The sequence below is a fragment of the Panthera uncia genome (genome assembly GCF_023721935.1).
Source record: "Panthera uncia isolate 11264 chromosome B2 unlocalized genomic scaffold, Puncia_PCG_1.0 HiC_scaffold_24, whole genome shotgun sequence".
Classification (NCBI taxonomy): Eukaryota; Metazoa; Chordata; class Mammalia; order Carnivora; family Felidae; genus Panthera; species Panthera uncia.
This window is the reverse complement of record NW_026057580.1, coordinates 86,775,770-86,795,626: the sequence shown is the minus strand read 5'-3', so window position 1 is coordinate 86,795,626 and position 19,857 is coordinate 86,775,770. Positions and strand designations below refer to the sequence as shown.

At 38.6% G+C, this 19,857-nt stretch overlaps 1 protein-coding gene across 21 annotated transcripts in view; it reads left to right on the top strand.

The window, feature by feature from the left end:
• EPB41L2 (erythrocyte membrane protein band 4.1 like 2) overlaps positions 1–19,857 on the top strand; it is a 219,777-nt gene that overhangs the window by 88,980 nt on the left and 110,940 nt on the right. For all 21 annotated transcript variants that reach the window (XR_007462857.1, XR_007462856.1, XM_049654356.1 and 18 more), the window contains 2 exons: positions 11,806–12,287; positions 13,408–13,611. Coding sequence is in view for 19 of the 21 variants with exons in the window: in XM_049654356.1 (XP_049510313.1) it covers positions 11,820–12,287; positions 13,408–13,611 (672 nt within the window). In the remaining 2 variants the exon portion in view is untranslated. The remainder of the gene's footprint in view (positions 1–11,805; positions 12,288–13,407; positions 13,612–19,857) is intronic.

The window sequence follows — 19,857 nt, the reverse complement described above, 5'->3', positions numbered from 1 at the left end:
GTTATGATGTCATTGGAGGAAACTGCACATTAGTGTATTTTTCTTTTCTAGAGAATGTCCTATGATGGTGGTACAAATAAGTATTTCCTGAATACTTAGGAGCATCACAAAAGACATTTATTGAGAAGCTACCAGATGCATCACGCCGCACTAGGAACATGTTATTATTCATCATCTGTACAAAAGTTTTGCTCTTCATGTGAGCATAGGTGCAGAAGTGGCCAGGGGAGAGGTGTAGACAGGAAACATGACCTTGTGCGTGTCAGGCCAACTTTGTTCCTGCTTTTCCCTATAAATGTGGAGGAAGCTGCTCACAGAGATCAGGGATGTTTATGTATGTCCAGCTTAGAAGTTGAATATGAATCTTCCCATTCTGTTTTATTCCCCTTTAAAAGTTTTCAAATTTCAGAGAACTCTGTTTCCAAGTTCCCTGTTTGTACCCTTCCGGGAGAGAATGGGAATAATTTTTTTGGGCCTACCTGCATATGCACCAGTGTTTATACATATATATAGAGAGAAAACCACCTTTTCCCCCTAACTGGTTGATGGTGAGCCGGGCTAATTCAAAAATTCGAAACAAATTCGTTTTATATGTTGAAGAAATTTATAACCAGGAAGATTTTATTTGGATTTTTTATTCAAGTGACTTAAATTTTTCCAGACAGCGAATATATCTCTAGCAAACCAATTGAGAATGAGAATTAAGTTTTCTTTAAAAAGCACGGTGCCTTTTTGTATTTCAGGAGTGTTAAACCAAGAGTTCCCGTGTGGGACCATGTGTGACCTCCTAAAGAGAGGACAATGGTATCGTCACAGAAAACCTTGTCAGGTCTTCAGACTAGTAGTAATTTCTGATCTGAATGAGCAAGATCTCTGAATTAGTGACACGTGGTTTGAATGTATATTAACGCTAATCTTTTTTTTTTTCTTAACATTTTTTTAAATGTTTATTTATTTTTGAGAGAAAGAGAGCACGAGTGGTGGAGGGGCAGAGAGAAAGGGAGGCACAGAATCTGAAGCAGGCTCGAGGCTCCGAGCTTTCAGCCCAGAGCCCAATGCGGGGCTCGAACCCACAAGCTGTGAGATCATGACCTGAGCTGAAGTCTGATGCCTAACCAACAGAGTCACCCACGCACCCCTATATTGATGCTAGTCTTGCTACCTCAGTCCCTCACTAGGCCGAGAACAGGATTCTGTTCACCTATACTGCTGGTGTCTGGTTACCTGTGCTGTGAAAGGGCTGAAGAAACATTTGCTTTGAGAGAAGGGCCTAAAATCTGCAACCCACATTCTGAAAATAGGTGAAATTTATAAGGGGCTCAGTTAGAACATACTGCTTAGGGCTGTAAGCCTCCAAATTGGTAGTAATAGTTTGCTTTTTGCTTTTTCTTTTTTAATGTTGTATTTAGTTTTGAGAGGGCACGAGCAGGGGAGGGGCCGAGAGAGAGGGACAGAGGATCTGAAGCAGGCTCTACGCTGACAGCGGCGAACTGTGGGGCCCGAACTCACAAACCGTGAGATCATGACCTGGGCTGAAGTCAGATGCTCAACCGACTAAGCCGCCCAGGTGCCCCGGCTTTTTCAACAGATAGTGAATTGTTGGCCATTATGCTAGTGTTGGTTGTGTAACAGTGAAGCTGTTTGGGATTGGTGGCGGTATTGTAGGAGGTCTCTGGAGCTGGACAGCCTGGGTCTGAATCGCGGCTCTTCCGTGTATTGGGTGTATGGCTTCGTGCAAGTCCTTTATCTTGTCTTTCCTTCTTCATCTGTAACATGGGAATGATCTTAGTTCCTACTTCAAAGCGTTGTGAGGATTAAGAGAATTGCTACACTCAGAGTCTCTAGAACCATGCTCAATAAATAGCTGATATTGTCACTATTATTTCTGTTCTTACTATTATTTTTAGTGAACGAAGGGGCATAGTGCCCTCCTCCCCCCGCCCCCCCCCGTTTTTTTTTTTTTTTTTTTTTTTTGGCCAGAATCCCTATTTGATGACAGTGGCCCACCATTTATTATGAATTTACTGTGTGCCAGGCACTTTATGTATAGCATCTAATTACATCCTTAGGGCATCCCAGTGAGAATGTATTCTATCCCTCTTGCTTATGAGGAAACTGAAGGCTAAATAATATCCCTGGGTACACCACTAGTAGGAGACAGAGCTGGAATTCTAATCCTGGTCTTTTTAGCTCCCAGACTTGATCTCCAAACCACTCTGTTATTTTATCCAAAGATTAGATAGCTTCACACAGAAAGAATGTAGCTCCATCCGACTGTTAAAAAACTGGGGCCTTGAGGAGGGCACCTTTTGGGATGAGCACTGAGTGTTGTATGGAAACCAATTTGACAATAAATTTCATATTAAAAAACAAACAAAAAACAAAAAACAAAAAACTGGGGCCTTGTCTGAGAGCAGGAATTCGATGCAGTTGATCAATATTCCTGACCATACCACTAGTAATTGCTTCATGACGAGCCAGTAGGGTTCTGGATGTCTCTATCATTTCGATTAGTGCGTGCTTTTGGAGTGCCCAATATGATGATGTTTATGTGCATTTTGATGATGAGAATGGTGGCCAATATTGGGATCCTTAATGGCTATGTATAGTATCTGCTTATAGAGCCCTCACTCTAGGAAAGGGAATCTATTTCTGGGATGACCCTAGTAGCTTGTGGAGAAGACTCTGCCTGGCACAGATCTTTATTGATGTAATTGTGTTTAAAAAATTTTTATTCCAGTGTAGTTAGCATACAGCGTTGTCTTAGTTTCAGGTGTACAATGTAGTGATTCACCAGTTCCATACCTCACCCAGTGCTTATCATCTGGACGTAATTCTTGAGAGTAGCAGGGACTTGGCTTTTAACAAATGAGATCGTTAGCTCTTACCTTAGGTGCTACTGGAACTGAACATTGTTGAAAATTGTCTTGATTTTCATGTACCCCCCTCCAATATGACGAAAGAGGATCTTACACTTTGATGAACTCTTAAGATTTGTTTGTTTCATTCTTAGAGTTTTTAAAATAAAGATTAATCCTTTATCTTACTCAGATATTAACCCAGATACTGGGTTTAAAAAATCTGAGCATCAGGAAAAATGAACATTCGACAGCCATGGCTCTTAGGCTATGAGGGCCATAGAACCCAGAGGGGAGTAGTAATTACCCGATACAGTTCTGTATGTGTTCCCAGTTTCTTAGGGCTTATTTTCTGATGCTTGCTCCGGAATATGCAGAGGCTAATAGTGGCTGCGAGTAGCTGAAACCCCATTGTTCTCATAGTAGGGAGTGTGTTCTTTCACATACCAGGAAGCACAACCCTAGGACCTGGCCATGTGCAGCATGCCAGCTCTAGTATGTGTCACTTTGTCCTCAGGCTTTCTCCCTTCTTGGATACTCAAGATGGCAACAGCACTTCTAGAGTCAGGTATCCAGGGCTTCGAGACAGAAGAGGGGCCTTTCCCTTTTGGCTCCTTTTAGTGGAAGGAATCTTCCCACCAATAGACTTTCCGCAAGTCTTCTCGACAGGGGGAGGGGGACTACCGTGATTGCCTTGGACCAGTAGATCATTGCCTTTTGGCCTGGCCTGGAGCCAGCCCCCGCTGGCATGCATGTGTAAGAGAGACAAAAGCTGAAGAAAATTTGGGTTCTGTTTAAAAAGGAGAAAGGGTGGAGGAAATACATGCTCTGAATGTAATCTGATCCTGCCTAGGCTTGAACTAGCCGAGGGCCACAGTTCATATCTTTTGTGTATGTGGCTTTAATTTAAGCCAGATGCTAGCTTATGTCTTTGCAGAAATAGTTCAGTCTCTCTTATAGATCCTTATCCCTTAAAAACAAAACAAAAAGAACAAAAAAGAAGCCAAAGAGTGTGTTATTAAGGTAACTAGGGTGGGTAGCATTGGATTGTTTAAAAAAATAACTCATTTATCCTCCCCATATAGATAATTTAAACTAACAAATCATCCCTTTGGAATGTGGTGACACTTATTTGAATATGGGGTTAGTAGTCTATACACCTGACACTTAAGAAAAATCAACCTACAAGAGAGGAATTACATGAAGTCTGCTCTAAGTCGTCCTGTTTTTGTCATTCCTTTCCCTCTCCAGATACTTTTCGTTTTTCCTCCCTTTCGTCTTCCTCCTTTTCCCTCTTCGCCTCCTTTTACTTGCTGTACAGATTTAAGAAGCACTGCTTTCATTATTTCCTAACTGGTTAGGTGGCCGCTGAGTCATTTCTATATTGAGGTTGCTGTTTTGTCTTTTTCTCACATTTTGTGCTTTTAGGGAAGGTAGTTGGGTATTAAAAGACTTCTTCTTGGGCTATAGGCTGTGTAGGGACATGAACATAAGCCAGAAAATTGTTCTGCATATCCTCTGCCCAGTCACTGCCACGGATGAAAACCAGTTTTGTCAGACCTAGAAAGTGACAAAATTGAAACGGTGCACACATGGCCGATATTATAGAAGTTTATTAGTTATTTGTTGCACAATTTGTTTTCTTTCTCAAAGTTCACAGGAAAGCCCCTCTTGATTCCCTTGCCACCATTTTGAAGTTTAGAAATGCATCCTTTTCCATTTTGTTAAATCTGGAGTGTCCTTAAGTAATGGATTGAACTTTGTTGGTAGAAATCAAAGACTGCCGATTGCTCTCATCTCTGCAGAGGGGGAGGGCCACTCAGCTGGCAGCACCTACCCCATTCTCTGTACAGGGATTTTGTTAACAGTGAGGGCTCTTAGAGTGGCACTGGTTTTCGTGAGGTTTTAAGGAAACCTCTATACCCAATAGTTAGCTTGAACCCCTTACTTGAAGTTCTTCATAGGAGTGTCTAGAGTTGTGTATCTGCTTTGCTTTGTTGGTTGTAGTACTCCGCTTAGGGACCAGTGTCTTCTGTAGCATGATGTTCTGCATCGTATGGTAGGTTGTTTAGGCTGGTGATAGAGACAGCTCCTGGGAATTGACGGCCCTTTTTAAAAGTTAAAAAAAAAAAAAAAATACAAAACAAAAAAAAAGGTGGTTTTGCATAACACAGCTTTGTACCTAACCAGTGCTGATCCTCTGTTGACGGTTTTCTGCTTGGTTGCGTGTTAAGTGATGCATGCTTTTTCTCATGGAGCTGTTACAATAGTGAACACTTTTGTCAACCCAGATGGAGTATGCCAACATGGTAATTGTGTCAAAACCACATGCTTGTCTAATGGGCTGGCCATTCCCAGCAATATTCTTTTTGGTTGCTGATAAGCAGAAAGGTCTTTACTTAGTATGTTATATAACTGAATGGATTTAATTTAATAATTTTATTTTTTAAATTTAATTTAATATAATTTATATAGCTAAATAAAAATAATGGATTTTCGGTATTTGTAATTATATTTATGAAAGGTAGTGGAATGAGCATTGCTAGAGTTTGGGAAACCGTAGTTCTGGGTTTGGCTTCTCCCGTCTAGCTTTGTGATCTCAGGCAAATCTCTGGTCTTTCTGAGCCTCAGTTTCCTTGTTGATAAGAGGGAATGAGGATATTAGACTGGATGATTTCACAGCACTCATTCGGTAAATATGTATCAGGTGCCTCTCTGTGCCAGTCTAGATGCGGGTAACGTAGAAAGAGCCTAGCCCTTATGGGGCTTTCATTTTAGTGCGAAGGCTTGCATTCTACTGCAGAAGTTTACATTTTAGTGGGTGATGGAGTTTAAAGGCTTATCCACATTTGAAACTCTTGAGAGTCACAGGCATGATAATTATGGTGAATGGATGTGCTATAATCATGTTTTCTTGATGGTGGTAATTTGTTCAAGAAGCCATTTTATCAACAAAGAAGGTAGTGTTTAGGTTTGAGCTTTTGTTTATCTCTGAAACTATTTTAAGAAGGTACTTATTTACACATAATTATATCCACCCTTATTTTTGAGTATTTACAAAATACGATTTTATAGAATTAGCCAGTTCTCTGTTTTTTTGTTTGTTTGTGTTTTAAGATCTTGTAACTTGCATTTGGAGGGGCAACACTGAACAGCTCTGAGATTCTTAAAACTTAAAAGCGTGAATCCAGTAGTGGCTGAGGAAGACCACTGTATAAGGCTTAATGGTATGGTTTATCTGTGCTCTGTCTCTGTGTTAGCACCTTGTCTTTAATTTCCATTCATCAGCTCAATTGTGATTACATGGCCAAAAATAACCTTCAAGTATGATCTTCTATGTGATGGGAACTCATCTGTAAATTTTTTACTGGGGGAGGGCCAGAGCGAATTATAGTAAATCGCAGAATAGATTCATATTCTGTAGTCATTTCCACAAACTGGTATGAATTTCCTTTGAGGACTGCACCAAAGACCCTGGTTGATCCAATCATTCAAAGAATTCAAAGGTGGAGTTGTGATTACATTATGAAATGCAGGTGAAAACAGGTATGCACAGCTGTGTGGTCCTCCATTCAGTGGCCTTGGATAAGTCACATAACTTTTACTCTTTATTACTTTATTCTACAGGGATAATACCTTCCCTGTAGGATGTTTTAAAGAGCAGAAATTTGTGTGCATGATGTCTGACACAGTAAGTGACAGGTCTTATGATTAAAATAAAAATATTAATGTTTCCAACATAATAGTGGAAACTTGAGTTTTATATCTCATTGCTTCTAAAATATTTTGACCAAAAATCAACTTTACTTAATTGGTCTCCAGGTTATTTGTCATAGCAAAAGTAATTACAGAGCTACCAATTATCTTGATTAGCTTGGACAAGGGTGGGACGTTTTTATTTTAATTTTTACCAGGGCATTGGTTCAACTCTCAAAACGTAATTAGAGAGTATATACTAAAAATCAACTTGGGTCATTGCATGATTAATATAAATAATATTCTCCATTTAAGTGGTACATGGAAAATGGTAGTTTAAAGAAGGAAAAAAGACTTTCTGTGCTATGTAAGAGTCTTACTGGGAGACATGATTCTGAATTTTAAATACCTAATAGTGGTACAGCCACTAGAGAAAAACTGTATCGAGTTTCCTTAGAAAATTAAAAAATTAACTACCATATGATCCAGCAGTTTCTTGGTATTTATCAAAGGAAATGAAAACTCACTAACTCAAAAAGATGTATACACACCATGTTCACTGTAGTATTATTTATTGTAGTCAGCATATAGAAACAACAGCCTAAATTTCCATTTATGGATGAATGGATAAAGAATTGTCTCTCTCTCTCTCTCTCTCTCTCTCTCTCTCTCACACACACACACACACACACACACACACACACACGTATTATTCATCAGTAAACAAGAATGGAATCTTGCTGTTTGCAATAGCATGGATGGATTATGCTAAATTAAATGTTACAGAAAGAAAGACACCTTAAGATCTCTCTTGTATGTGCAATTTAAATAACAACAACAACGAAACCAAGCTCATAGATAAAGAGAACAACCAGTGGTTGCCAGATGCGGGAATGAGAGAAATGGGTGAAATTTGTTTGTTTAGTTTAAATAAATTGAGGGGGGTGGGAAGCCCACTTAGGTTTATGAATAGTAACTGCATTCTATTTACCTGAACGTTCAATTCAGATCTTTGGAGGAGAAAGTTCAGTAATCATATTAGCTTTAGAATGACTTAACAGATCTTGGCTCATGTCTTCCTAAATAAAGGCAATGCCTTAATATTTTGTACATTTTGGTTTACGTTGAGCTAAGATTTCTGTACAAAAATTCCATAAAACATATAGTTTAGTTTTGCTCAATATCACCAGTTTTTGGTTTTCAGGAATATTGGTATAATTTTTCTACAATACATCCATGTTGGCTACAGCCTGTCTTATCTGTGATGTTTACTTCAGTTTGACAGAATACGATGTTTAAGTTTGGTGATCTCAGACCAATGCAGATAGTAGTTAAACATTTTACTAACACACCTACACTTTATGCTTTTATACAGCATAGAGGTAGTGAACTAGTATGTGCAAATTTTCAAACATGGATAGAATTATAAATTAAAATGTTATGGTTACTTAACTATTCTTCCTTTGTAGCATTGCCCTCCATTTATTTCCACTCATCTCCTAGTCTTATTATATAGTTCTCTCACCTCCTGCCTTCTGCCTGACTCTGCAATGTTGAGCAGTGATAAAGTTCTTTTCAGGACCGTCTAAATGCAAAACTACACTTTTTCTCTAGGTGATGGCTGTATGTATCATTTGTACTTTTAACTATCACCCATACGATGACAACTCCCAAATCCATATCTCTTGTGCATATCCAGTCTCCGTTCAAGACCTGTATGGCAGGTGTTCAGCTAGACAAACTTGTCAGTTGTGATGCATTCAAAACAGAGTTTGTCTCCGTCAGACCCTCTTTTCCTTTGTGCTCACTGTTTCAGTGGGTGGTTCTACCATCACCCCAGTTTCCATGACCTGAGACTTTTCCTCAACCCTTTCCTCTCTTTGACTTGTTCTATTCATTGTGGACACATCATGTCGTCTATCTCTCTTTACCATTAGATTCATTTCTTGTCCTTTGCCTCACTGCTCCTACCTTAGTGCAGACCATCATCGTCTTGTGTGTGGGTTATTGAACAGCCTTCTGGATGTCTATTTCAATCTTTCATCCTGTACTTTACAAGCCAGGTTGGGCTATTTGAAATGTGGGTATGATTACATTACTCCTCTGTGGAAAGCGCTTATATGACTTCTGACTGCCTTTAAATTAACCTCAAGACCTTTCTTACCAGGATACACAAAACCTTTTATGTCCTGGCTCCTGCTTACTGCTCCTACTTTGTCCCTGCTAATTCGCCTTCCTCCTCATCTCCTATCTCTATAACAAGCTTCCACTTAACTTGTACAGTGTATTACCGTTCAGTACTTGTGGTTTCCTGTAGGAGGAATATTCTCCTGGTTCCACACTTCCGTGTTCCTGGCACATGCTGCCTATCCTGACTCCCTTGCCTGAATGAGGGCTCATCATTTTAAAGAAACTCAAATGTCAACTTTGGTAGAAGGGCTTACCTAGTGACCCTCTTCTCCTAATCTGGGTTAAGTATCTGTCTTGTGCTTTTTAAGCAGTGTGCTTTTCACTTCATCTGTACACCACCTTCTTCCCTCCTTCAGCTTCTTGAAGGCAGTCTTTATTCATGTGCCCAGTACTTGGCACATTGTAGGGGCCCATTAAATATAGTCAGGCTGACTGAATGCTTTCATGCTTGGATATTAGAAGGGAATACCATTTTTAAAAACTTTTTTATTTTTTATTGAGATATCACCCTTTCAAAAACTATATTATTTTTTCATTTTATTTATTTTAGGGCACACACGAGTTGGAGAGGGGCAGAGAGAGAGAGAGAGAGAGAGAGAGAGAGAGAGAGAGAGAGAATGAATATCTTAAGCAGGCTTCACATACAGCATGGAGCCCGACGTGGGGCTGGATCCCACAACCCTGGGATCATGACCTGAACCAAAATCAAGAGCCAGATGCTCAACCAACTGAGCTACCTTGGCGCCCTGAGATATCACCCTTTTAAAGCTTACAATGCAATGGTTTTGTGTGTATTCACAAGGCTGTACAACCATCACCACTGTCTAATTCCAGAACATTTTCATTACCCCCAAAGGAAACCCTGTACTCATTAGCAGTTGCTCTCTATTCTATCTTCCAGCCCTTTACAACCACTAATCTACTTCTTCTTTGTGGGTTTGCGTATTCTGGAAATTTCGTAGAAGCAGATCATATACCATGTAGCCTTTTGTATTTTTTTCACTTAGAATAATGTTTTCAAGGTTTGTGTGTGGCAGGATACATTAGCACTTCATTCCTTTTTAGGAGTTAATATTGTACAGACACACCCATCTTGTTTATCCATTCATCAGTTGGTAGAAATTTGAGTTTCTGTTTTCTGACTATTACGGATAAGGCTGTTCTGAAGATTCGTTTACAAGTTTTCCTGTGGACATCTGTTTTCATTTCTCTTGGGTATATATATACACGTAGGAATGGAATCGCTAGGTCCTGTGGTAACTTTAACTTTTGAGAAACTGACAAACGGTTTTCCAAAGTGAATGCACCATTTTACTTTCTTTGCCACCAGGGTTGAGAATTTAAAATTTTCCACATTCTCACTAGTACTTGTTACTCTCTGTCTTTTTGATAAGAGCCATCTTTTAGTGCATATGAAGTGGTATCTGATGGTGGTTTGGGTTTCATTTCCCTAATGCCTGATGATGTTGAGCAGCATTTCAAGTGCTTACTGGCCATTTGTATGTTTTCTTTGGAGAAATGTCTACTTAAAATTCTTTGCATTCATTCATTCATTCATTCATTCTTTTATTCATTCATTCATTCATTCTGTTGAATTGTAAGGGTTCTTGATATATTTTGGATACTAGACTCTTATCAGATATATGATTGGCAAAAGAGGGTGAAGAATAGTTTAATAAACAAGTGTAATACTGATACATGCTACAGTATAGTGAACCTTGAAAGCATTATGTCCAGTGAAAATGCCACACTGTGTAATTCCATCTATTTGAAATGTCTAGAATAGGCAAATCCAGATGGATTGAAAGTAATTGCCAGGGGCTGGGGGCGGGGGGAGGGGACAACGGAGACAAAATGTTAATGGGTAGAAAGTTCCTTTTCAGGATGATGAAAATATTCTAGAATTAGATAGTGGTGATGGTTGCACAATCTTGTGAATGTATTCAAAACCATTAACTAAGCAATTTAAATGGGTAAATTTTGTGGTATGTGAATTATATCTCACTAAAGCTTAAAGAGCAAGGTGTGTTTTATTTTTTTGAACTAGTCAAGGTTTGTACTACTTTTGAAGATAGCTGGAAAATTTCCTACTGGCCAGGGTTCCCAGGCCTTTGAACATTGGCAACAAAGGAGAGAGTGTGCTATCTCTGCTCTCTGCCTGTTTTTGTTTGTTTGTTTGTTTTTAATATGTCAGTGGGGGAGCTTTATTTTAAAAAATCCCTCTTTGCTCATGTGAAATTGAGACAAGTAGTTACTTTCACACTTCATTTCAATTTTGTTTTCATTAGTTGTGATAGGGTCAATTGTTAGATGCATTTCCCCTCCCCACCTCTATAATGTCTTCATTTGGTTCAGATTAAGGGCCCCTAGATACTTGTAATTGCATCTATAAGGAAGACTGCGTTTGGGTGGGACAGAGGGTTAGACTTTTTGATCATAGTTTGAGTACCTTTCTCAGAAAACTAACTTCTGCACTGAAATAATGCTGGTGAATTATGGGGTTTAATTTTGGGACAAAAAAGATACAGTTTTCTTTTTTTTTTTTCCAGATCTAATTTTCTCACTATTAAGCACTCCACATTTAAAATTCATCTTTATAATACCCATCATTTTGGTTTCACTGTGTGAAATTGCAGTGAAATTTGTCTCCATACTTACTAACAGTATCAGTAACATTGTGTGATAGAATAAGGCATACAAAGTATAGAGAAAAGAAATTTTCCTTAAAAAATGGCGGGGTTTTTTGGGGTAAGTTTTTTATGGCTAGATGAAACTTAATAAAAGTAATCACCTAAGCTCTTTATGATTTTAAGTTCTATCAGTACAGAATCAGTTAATTCCATTGTGATGCTACCTTTGGTTCTTTGATTCTGATAGAGAATTCTAAGAGTAGCAATCTCCATTTTTCTCTTGTGCTTATGAACTGTCTTTCCCTACACATTTTCTCTCTATCATCTCTTTGCCATTTCCCTTCCCACTCTTCTGTACCGTGTTCCTTCCCTCCAAACTAAAACTGAGAGAGTTTGTAAAATAACATTTTGTGATTTTGTTTTGTTTACAGCATAAGCTGTAACCATGACCACTGAAGTAGGCTCCACTTCTGAAGTGAAGAAAGAACCTGAACAATTAGGAGCAGACACAGATACAACCAAGGAGAAAACGAAAGAAGTAGCAGAAAATCAGCAGAATCAGTCCTCCGATCCAGAGGAGGAAAAAGGTTCCCAGTCATCTCCTACAGCTGAAAGCCAAAGTAGTCCACACCGCCAGAAGAGAGAGAAGGATCCATCGGAGAGCAGGGGAATTTCTCGATTCATACCCCCATGGCTTAAGAAACAAAAGTCCTATACCTTAGTAGTGGCCAAAGATGGAGGAGATAAAAAAGAGCCTACCCAAGCTGTTGCTGAGGAGATTTTAGATAAAGAATCTCTTCCTGAAGGAGAGAGGCAGGCCAAGGGTGATGCCGAAGAAACCGCTCAGAGGAAACAACAGGAGATTAAAGTTGATGTCAAGGAAGAGAAACCAGTGAGCGGTCCTGTGGCACAGGTATGTTTGAGAAGTGTTTGGGAATTAAAGGTTCATGTTCTTTTTTTTTTTTTTTTCCCCCAAATATGTTTATTTTCGAGGCGGGTGGGAGGAGAGAATCCCAAGCAGGCTCCACACTGTCAGTGCAGAGCCCAATGTGGGGCAAACTCACAAACTGGGAGATCATGACCCGAGCTAAAGTTGGACATTTAACTGACTGAGCCACCCAGGCGTGCCTAAAGCTTGATGTTCTAGCCACATGACAAAAAGGATTTCTTTTGAGTCATTTCGAGATTTTTTTCTATGCAGATACTACTTGGGCTTATTGTATCTGGAATATGGGTCTTGGAGTGGTCTGCTACAGCCTTCTTGTTACTTCTTTTTTAAAACTTGCCCAAATAATAAGGCAAAAAAGTTGACTCTTTATGCAAACTATAAAAAAAAAAAATCCATGTCTCTTACTGTTTAGGTTAAACAGATACTTAGAATCCAACGACCTCTCCTTTAAAAAAAAATTTTTTTTTTTGGTCTTTATTTTTGAGAGACAGAGTGCGAGCAGGGGAGGAACAGAGAGAGAGGGAGACATAGAATCCGAAGCAGGCTCCAGGCTCTGAGCTGTCAGCACAGAGCCCGACATGGGGCTTGAACTCACGAACTGTGAGATCATGACCTGAGCTGAAGTAGGACGCTTAACCGACTGAGCCACCCGGGCGCCTCCACCTGTCCTTTGTAAATAGTGTGGATTTTTTACCTCTTTGATTTGATGTGTGGGAGTGTTCAGTAAGTAGGAAGAAATAGATTTGTATGTGTGAACATTTTGGTTGCCTGATGAACCTAGGCTTTGCCATACTACGCTATTATAATTTTATTATTTGAGATGATATTTTAAGTTTTAGTTGCCAGGATGTAGTTTCTTCTACTCATTTAATGATGAAGTTACCAAACTGGCAAAATGAGAAAATGGAGGAAGGGGGAGGGAGATATGGGGAATATCTTTTCTAGCAAAATTTTGAAGTCTTTTAACATTGTAGGTTGACAGTGTTTATAACAATCACAATTCCTACTGAAGATTTTCCTTCTAATACTTTGTCTTCTGCAAATTGGTTAACTTTAGTATGAACTTAAATTTTTTTGTCAACAGCCTGCTGATGAAGTAAGTAAGGAGAGAGAAGAGAAGGCTAAGGAAATACAGGAAGACAAATCAGAAGCAAAAAGGGAGACCAAGGAAGTGCAGACCAATGAGCTAAAGTCAGAGAAGGCTTCTCAGAAAGCCACCAAGAAGGCCAAAACTGTCCAGTGTAAAGTGACCCTCCTAGATGGCACCGAGTACAGCTGTGACCTGGAGGTGAGATGGGGTGCTGGTTGGATAGCTTGTCTTGGTGTGTAGGGTGAACACAGAAGGCACAGGTTGCCCTCACTTGTGGGCTGGCACAGTGTATATATTTTTGTGTCCCTATAAGCTAGTTTGTCAGTTGTGCTTTAAAAAACAAGAACAGGAGAGAGTCATTTCCATGACAAACAATATTTCCTGACCCTAAGTGGCGGGGTGGGGTGGGGTGGGGAGGGTGCGGAATCAGGGCCAATGTTCTGCTAGTTTGTACTAGTCATATGTATTGGCTGGTGTTTGTTTAGGATGGGTATTAAATAGTTTGAATATTACCTTTTTCTGTAAGAGTTTCACTTGAGAAACCAGCTAGGTTGGTATTTCAGAGTCATGTTAATTTCAGAACTTTGCCCCTAAGTTTTTTTTATCCTGAGTCTAACGACTTAAGATTGAGCTCATTTATTCAGTTTCATTTAATTAAAAAACACTCATGATTTGTAAAGCATATAATTTATTAGCATGGATGTGACCAAAACCAATATAATTAAAACAAAAAAATTTTTTTCATGTTTATTTTAGAGAGAGAGATAGAGACAGAGTATGAATGGGGCAGAGGCAGAGAGAGGGAAACAGAATTCGAAGCAGGCTCCAGGCTCAGAGCTGTCAGCACAGAGCCTGACAAGGGCCTCGAACTCACAAACTGTGAGATCATGACCTGAGCCGAAGTAGGATGCTTAACCTACTGATCCACCCAGGTGCTCCACCAATATAATTTTTTTAAAGCATCTAGTACCTTATAATTCCGTTAGAGCTTGTTACTTTTCATAGCTAAGTTACTTTATTTACAAGAACATGTGCGAATAGCTGATATGTACTGAACAACTGTGTCAAAAGCTTCGAGTGGACTATTTCACATAACACTTGTAAGAATCTATATGAGGTAGGTATTATTATGGGTGTTCCCATTGTTACAGTGGGGAATGGAAGGCTTGGAGAGTTTAAGTAACTTGCTCAAAGTTTCATGCTAATTAGTGGGTGAGCCAGAATTCCAGACCTGGCAGTTTGACTCTGGACATTGTGAACCTGACCACCAAACTACCCTGTTTGATTTGTTACAGGTGGACAAAGCAGTAAGTGGGACCCATTTTGTTCATTTAAAATATGGTCTCTATAGAATAGTCTTTGCTTTGGTCTTCTCACTTATTAAAATTAAAATTTTTCCTAATTCTTCACATTCTTACTAAAAATAGAAGTTACACTTTAACTATAATGGAAGGATTCAGCTTGGTGAAATAGACCTATCTAGTTGAACAGTATTTTATTATATATTTAAACCTGTATTAGAATACGAGGTATGGGGGGTACAAAGATGAATGATTCATGGTCCTTTATTTTACTTCATCTGTTTTACTCATTTTAGTTATAATTGTTTAGATATTTCATTTATTTCAAGAACAGGAGTGGCAAAAGAGAATTAAAAATCCTTACAGCTTTGAGAGAGAGCTGGGAGGGTTAGAGGGAGACAAACTGTGTGTCTCAGGTAGGGTGGGTACAGTAAAAAAGATAATACAATGATGCTGTGAACTTAGTTACGTTTGACCCCATGCTCCTTGTTTCTCCCATGTGTGCTAGAATTTAGGGAGTCTAAAATTTGAGAACCAACTTGATAACTTGTTATGTGACTTTGAACCATTTATTGAAGCTCTCTGGGCCAGACTGAGGTCCGGAAGCTGGCTTCATCTATGGAATATAAGATTGCTTAGGTAATTCAGAAGGTCCTTGCTATCTCTGAAGCTCTTTATATGACCAAACGTCAGGGTTAACCAATGTGCTCTATGGTTTAAATCTATTTCTGTTCTCTATCTTTTAAAGTCACCATGTATGTAAAAAATCTACCAAAATCTAGAAAAGAATTGACAGCTGTATATTCCCCATAAAAATTTTACTCAGATGTTCCTATTATGCCATGCGTTTCAGATTTTTTTTAAGAACCAAAACCTTGCTGAAGTCTCGTTCACATCTCTCTTGCTCAGTACATCTCATTTTACCACGTGTAAATCTACTTTGTTCACTTTCAGCTGCTGTGTAGTTTTCTTTGGATGACTAAACCAGTCTATCCATTCCTGTGCTGAGGCTCAATTTCTTTACGTAGTATAACAGCCTTTGCTTCAGTGATCACAATCCTACACCTTGCCTTGTTTCCTTGTGTGAGAGTTTCTTCAGGGTAGACCATAGTGGAATTGCTCTGTTGGTTGATTGCAGTTTGCTTCCTCTGTTTTCCCAGATCCTGCCAAAGTGATCTCCAAAGCAGTTGTGCCAATTTAAATTCTAGCCAGGGGGTGCCTGGGTGGCTCAGTTGGTTAAGTGTCCAACTTCGGCTCAGATCATGATCTTGCGGTCTGTGAGTTTGAGCCCTGCGTTGGGCTCTGTGCTGACAGCTCAGAGCCTGGAGCCTGTTTCGGATTCTGTGTCTCCCTCTCTTCTCTGACCCTCCCCCGTTCATGCCCTGTCTCTCTCTGTCTCAAAAATAAATAAATGTTAAAAAGAATTAAAAATAAATTCCAGCTAGTAAGCCCTCAATTGAATTTTTCCACATTGTCTCTACTTGTTCGTGATAATTTGACATTCATTTCATATTTTTTAATCTAGGGTTTTTGCATATAATATATTTTATTTCCTTTTTATCAGCTTTGTGAAATTTTATTAACCAGGTTACATACCAGCCTCATAAAGTTGCTTCCCTTTTAATATTCTCTGGAAAAGTTTAGATAAATTAGGCGTTATCTGTTCTTGGGAGATCTGGTAAAACTTGCCTTTAAAACTGTCTTGGCCTGGTGAAAAGAGTAGGGTTGGAGAATGGGTTTGTTTTTTTGTTCTTTTGTTTTGTTTTTTGAATCACTGATTCAGTTTCCTTATACTAACAGCTTGTTTCTGTTTTTTCTTGAGTTAGTTGTAGTAATTCATACTTTCGGAGGCAACTCTCCATGTCATCTAATTTGACAAATCTATTGGCATGACGTTTGTCATAGTATTCTCGTCGTGTGCACTTGATTTTCATTCCGTTTTCGTTTCTACAGTTACTTGCCTTTTCTCCCCACCTCATTCTTCCTATAGAGCTAACCATTTTAATTTTTTTTCAAAGAAACAACTTGGTTTTGTTGTTTCTATGTTACTTTTTTTGTAACATTTTTTCCCTTTTGCTCTTTAGTTTTTCTTTTGTGATTTACCCTGTTTTTCTTCTGATTTCTTGAGTATCAAATAAATATATGCTTTCGTGGCTCTAGATTTCCCTTCAAGTATTTCTTGTTGAGTCCACAAGTTTTGAGTATAGGGCTTTTCATTGCCGTTCAGTTCTTAATATTTTGGTGTCCTTTTAAATGGGTCATTTTTGACCACTGAAACTTTTTTAAGTGTGTTTTTGAATTTCCAGAGCACGTGTGTGTTGTGAATATACGTGTGCATGTCTTGTGGGATCTGTTACATTTGTTAAGACTTATTTTGCAAGCTAATCTATAGTCAGTTTTCGTAATAGTTCTTTTTGAGTTTGGAAAAGTATATTGTCTCCTTGTTGGCACAGGTGTTCAGATCTGTCCTTTGGATCAGTTTTATTGGTTATGTGGCTCATATTGTTTATGTCTCTGTTAATTGTTTAACTGCTTCGTTTATCAACTAATATGAGGGGTGTGTTGAGATCTCTCCCTGTAATTGTTGATTTGATAATTTCTCTTCATATTTCTGTAAGTTTATGCTTTATAAAATTTGAGGCTAGATTATTATATGGCAGCATGTGCAAAATTATATACTCTTGGAATTTTGTCCCCCTTTTTACCATCATACAGTACCTTAAAATTTATTTTGACATTAATATTACTGTACTGGCTTTATTTTGGTTAGGATTTGCCTGGACTATCTTTTCTCATTTCTTTGTTTTTAGACATTGTGTTTTGTTTTTTTGTTTTGTTTTTTTTTGAGGAGACGTTTTTTAATCCCATTTGCGAATTCTGTCTTTTAACTGGTGAATTTATGCTAGCTGTTTTGTATGATCTGTGTGGTCATATCCTGTCATCTAATTTTGGGTTGTCTGGTATTTTTCTTTGTTTCTTGATGCTCTTTTAGGAATGATATTTAAGTGTTTTATAGACACATGTAATGAAGTCTAGTATTAATCACTGTGCCTGCCCCCTTTATTCCCATCTGTTTAGCACTCATTTGTTGTCAGATCTCATTTTGGAATGGTACAAAATAACATTCTTATCTGTATGGCTATTCCCTCTTCTGGGACTTTGCTACTCATGGGGAATGAAGTCCTGTTGCTTGAAGCAGAGTTGAGAAAGAATGCAAAGTTAGATGCAGCAAAGTTTGCGATTACCAAAGTTTAATTCACTTTGACTTCAATTGGTTGCAAAAGCATAGGAGTCTTTTATTTTTATGACTATATTAACGTACAGATAGATTGGCTTTTCGGTTAATAAATGATTACTTCATATATCATTAAAAATGAACTTTTGAGGACAATAGATAAATTTGAAATGTGTAGCATATATGTGTTGAACAAACTGTTTTCTCCTTTCAAGTACAAAGCAGAATGCAATCAGAGGAGGCTATTGTGATATGATCCCATAGCAGGTTTTAATGTACCAGCAGATCACTAGAATTCTGTCTAGGCAGTGACTTCTATTTGACCACAGGCCGTAATTCACCATTTTCGTAACAGCTCTTATAACCACGTAAATGTTATAGGTTGTATTACCTATCTTGGCTAACTCTCTTTTATTCAGTTGTTCTTCCCATTTCGGTTCTCTGGTTGCTTGCCTAGTGTCATTAGTATGGGTCTGATACTCATCAGACCTGCTGTTATTTCCTCTTTGGGAGCAGAGCCCAGAGGACAGCCGTCACATGATTTGAGTGCTCTCATGTTTCCCGTTCCAGCATTGACCTTAGACAGATTGGGTGATGTGCTGATGCTGCTTATCTGGAGTTGTGTAGCTTTGTACCGGAAATCGGTGTCTAAGGACTACTTGGGGAAGTGTGTTGTGGGAAACCATAGCTATTCACGTACTTGCAAGCACTCAAGGAAGATAAATACAATGTGGGAAATAAATACTTTCACTTTATTTAGTTTGGGAGATTAGATTTGTTTCCATCTGTTGACTGTCATTAAAGATGATGTCTGTCATGACTTTTTAGATGCCCCTTGTTTTTGTTTTGTATGTCCATGTGTCTAATTTTCAACTTGAACTTTAGATGATAGCATTCCCACTGAAGAGAGCCTGAATGTCTTTGCTTTAGGGCACCAGCAACAGTAGAAGGAAGCATGACCTTTTCAGGGCTCTGGAGAAGTTGGAATGACCTAGCTTATAGAGACCTTACAGGGTAAGATGATGTTCTAGAAGGCGTTCACATGCCAGGATGAGAAGATTAAAACTGATCTGTAGAGCAAAATGAGCTGGCAGAGGTTGTAAAGTCATTGGGATATAGGACCTAGCAAGAATGCTATTTAGATTTCAGAACATAGTAGGTAGCTGTGTGGCTGCAATAGTTTAGGGGGAACTTTTTATTCACTACAGTTTTAAAGAGGCACATCAGTGGTTTTTATAGAAATGATTTCATCAGTGTGATTAGAGCACTGGGAAAGGTTTCCCGTTTGCGCCTGTCGGTACCTTTAGTCAAAAAAAGCACCCCTTTTAAGCCATTTCATACAAATGTTACTGTATTACCTGAATAATTTTTCTTAAAGATAATTCTTGGAGATATTGTTTGTTTGGTGTCCTAACATGAACTGTTCCTCAGATTACTTCCTTAAAATAGATAGAAAGATCTCCATATGTCCATCTCTGTCCCTGTATTCCTTGTTCTGTTCATTTTATGGCCTCTTGTTTCCACATTTTTTCCTCCTGTGTGCCATCCGGGACCATTCTTTCTTGAACCTCAGGAATTAAATGAATAGATGCTCAGGGAGCCAAGGCAACACCGTTTGCAAAAACTAATTATTGTCTTTGGAGTCCGCATTCTTTTGGGGAAAGTGAATATATATTGTTAATAAGCGGATAAAAATGCCTCACACATAATATTTGTGAGCATAAATATTGGATAAGAGGGAAGTTTTAGAGAATGATTGTAGTTAACTGAAAAAAAAATAATATAGAAGTGGCTTGACTTTAATTAATGTTATTTTTGGCTTATGTAACAATAGGCTTATTGCTAAATCATGCATTAATTTTGACCCAAGGCCTAGTCTGTCTGTGTGCATTTGTTCCAAATCTTTGT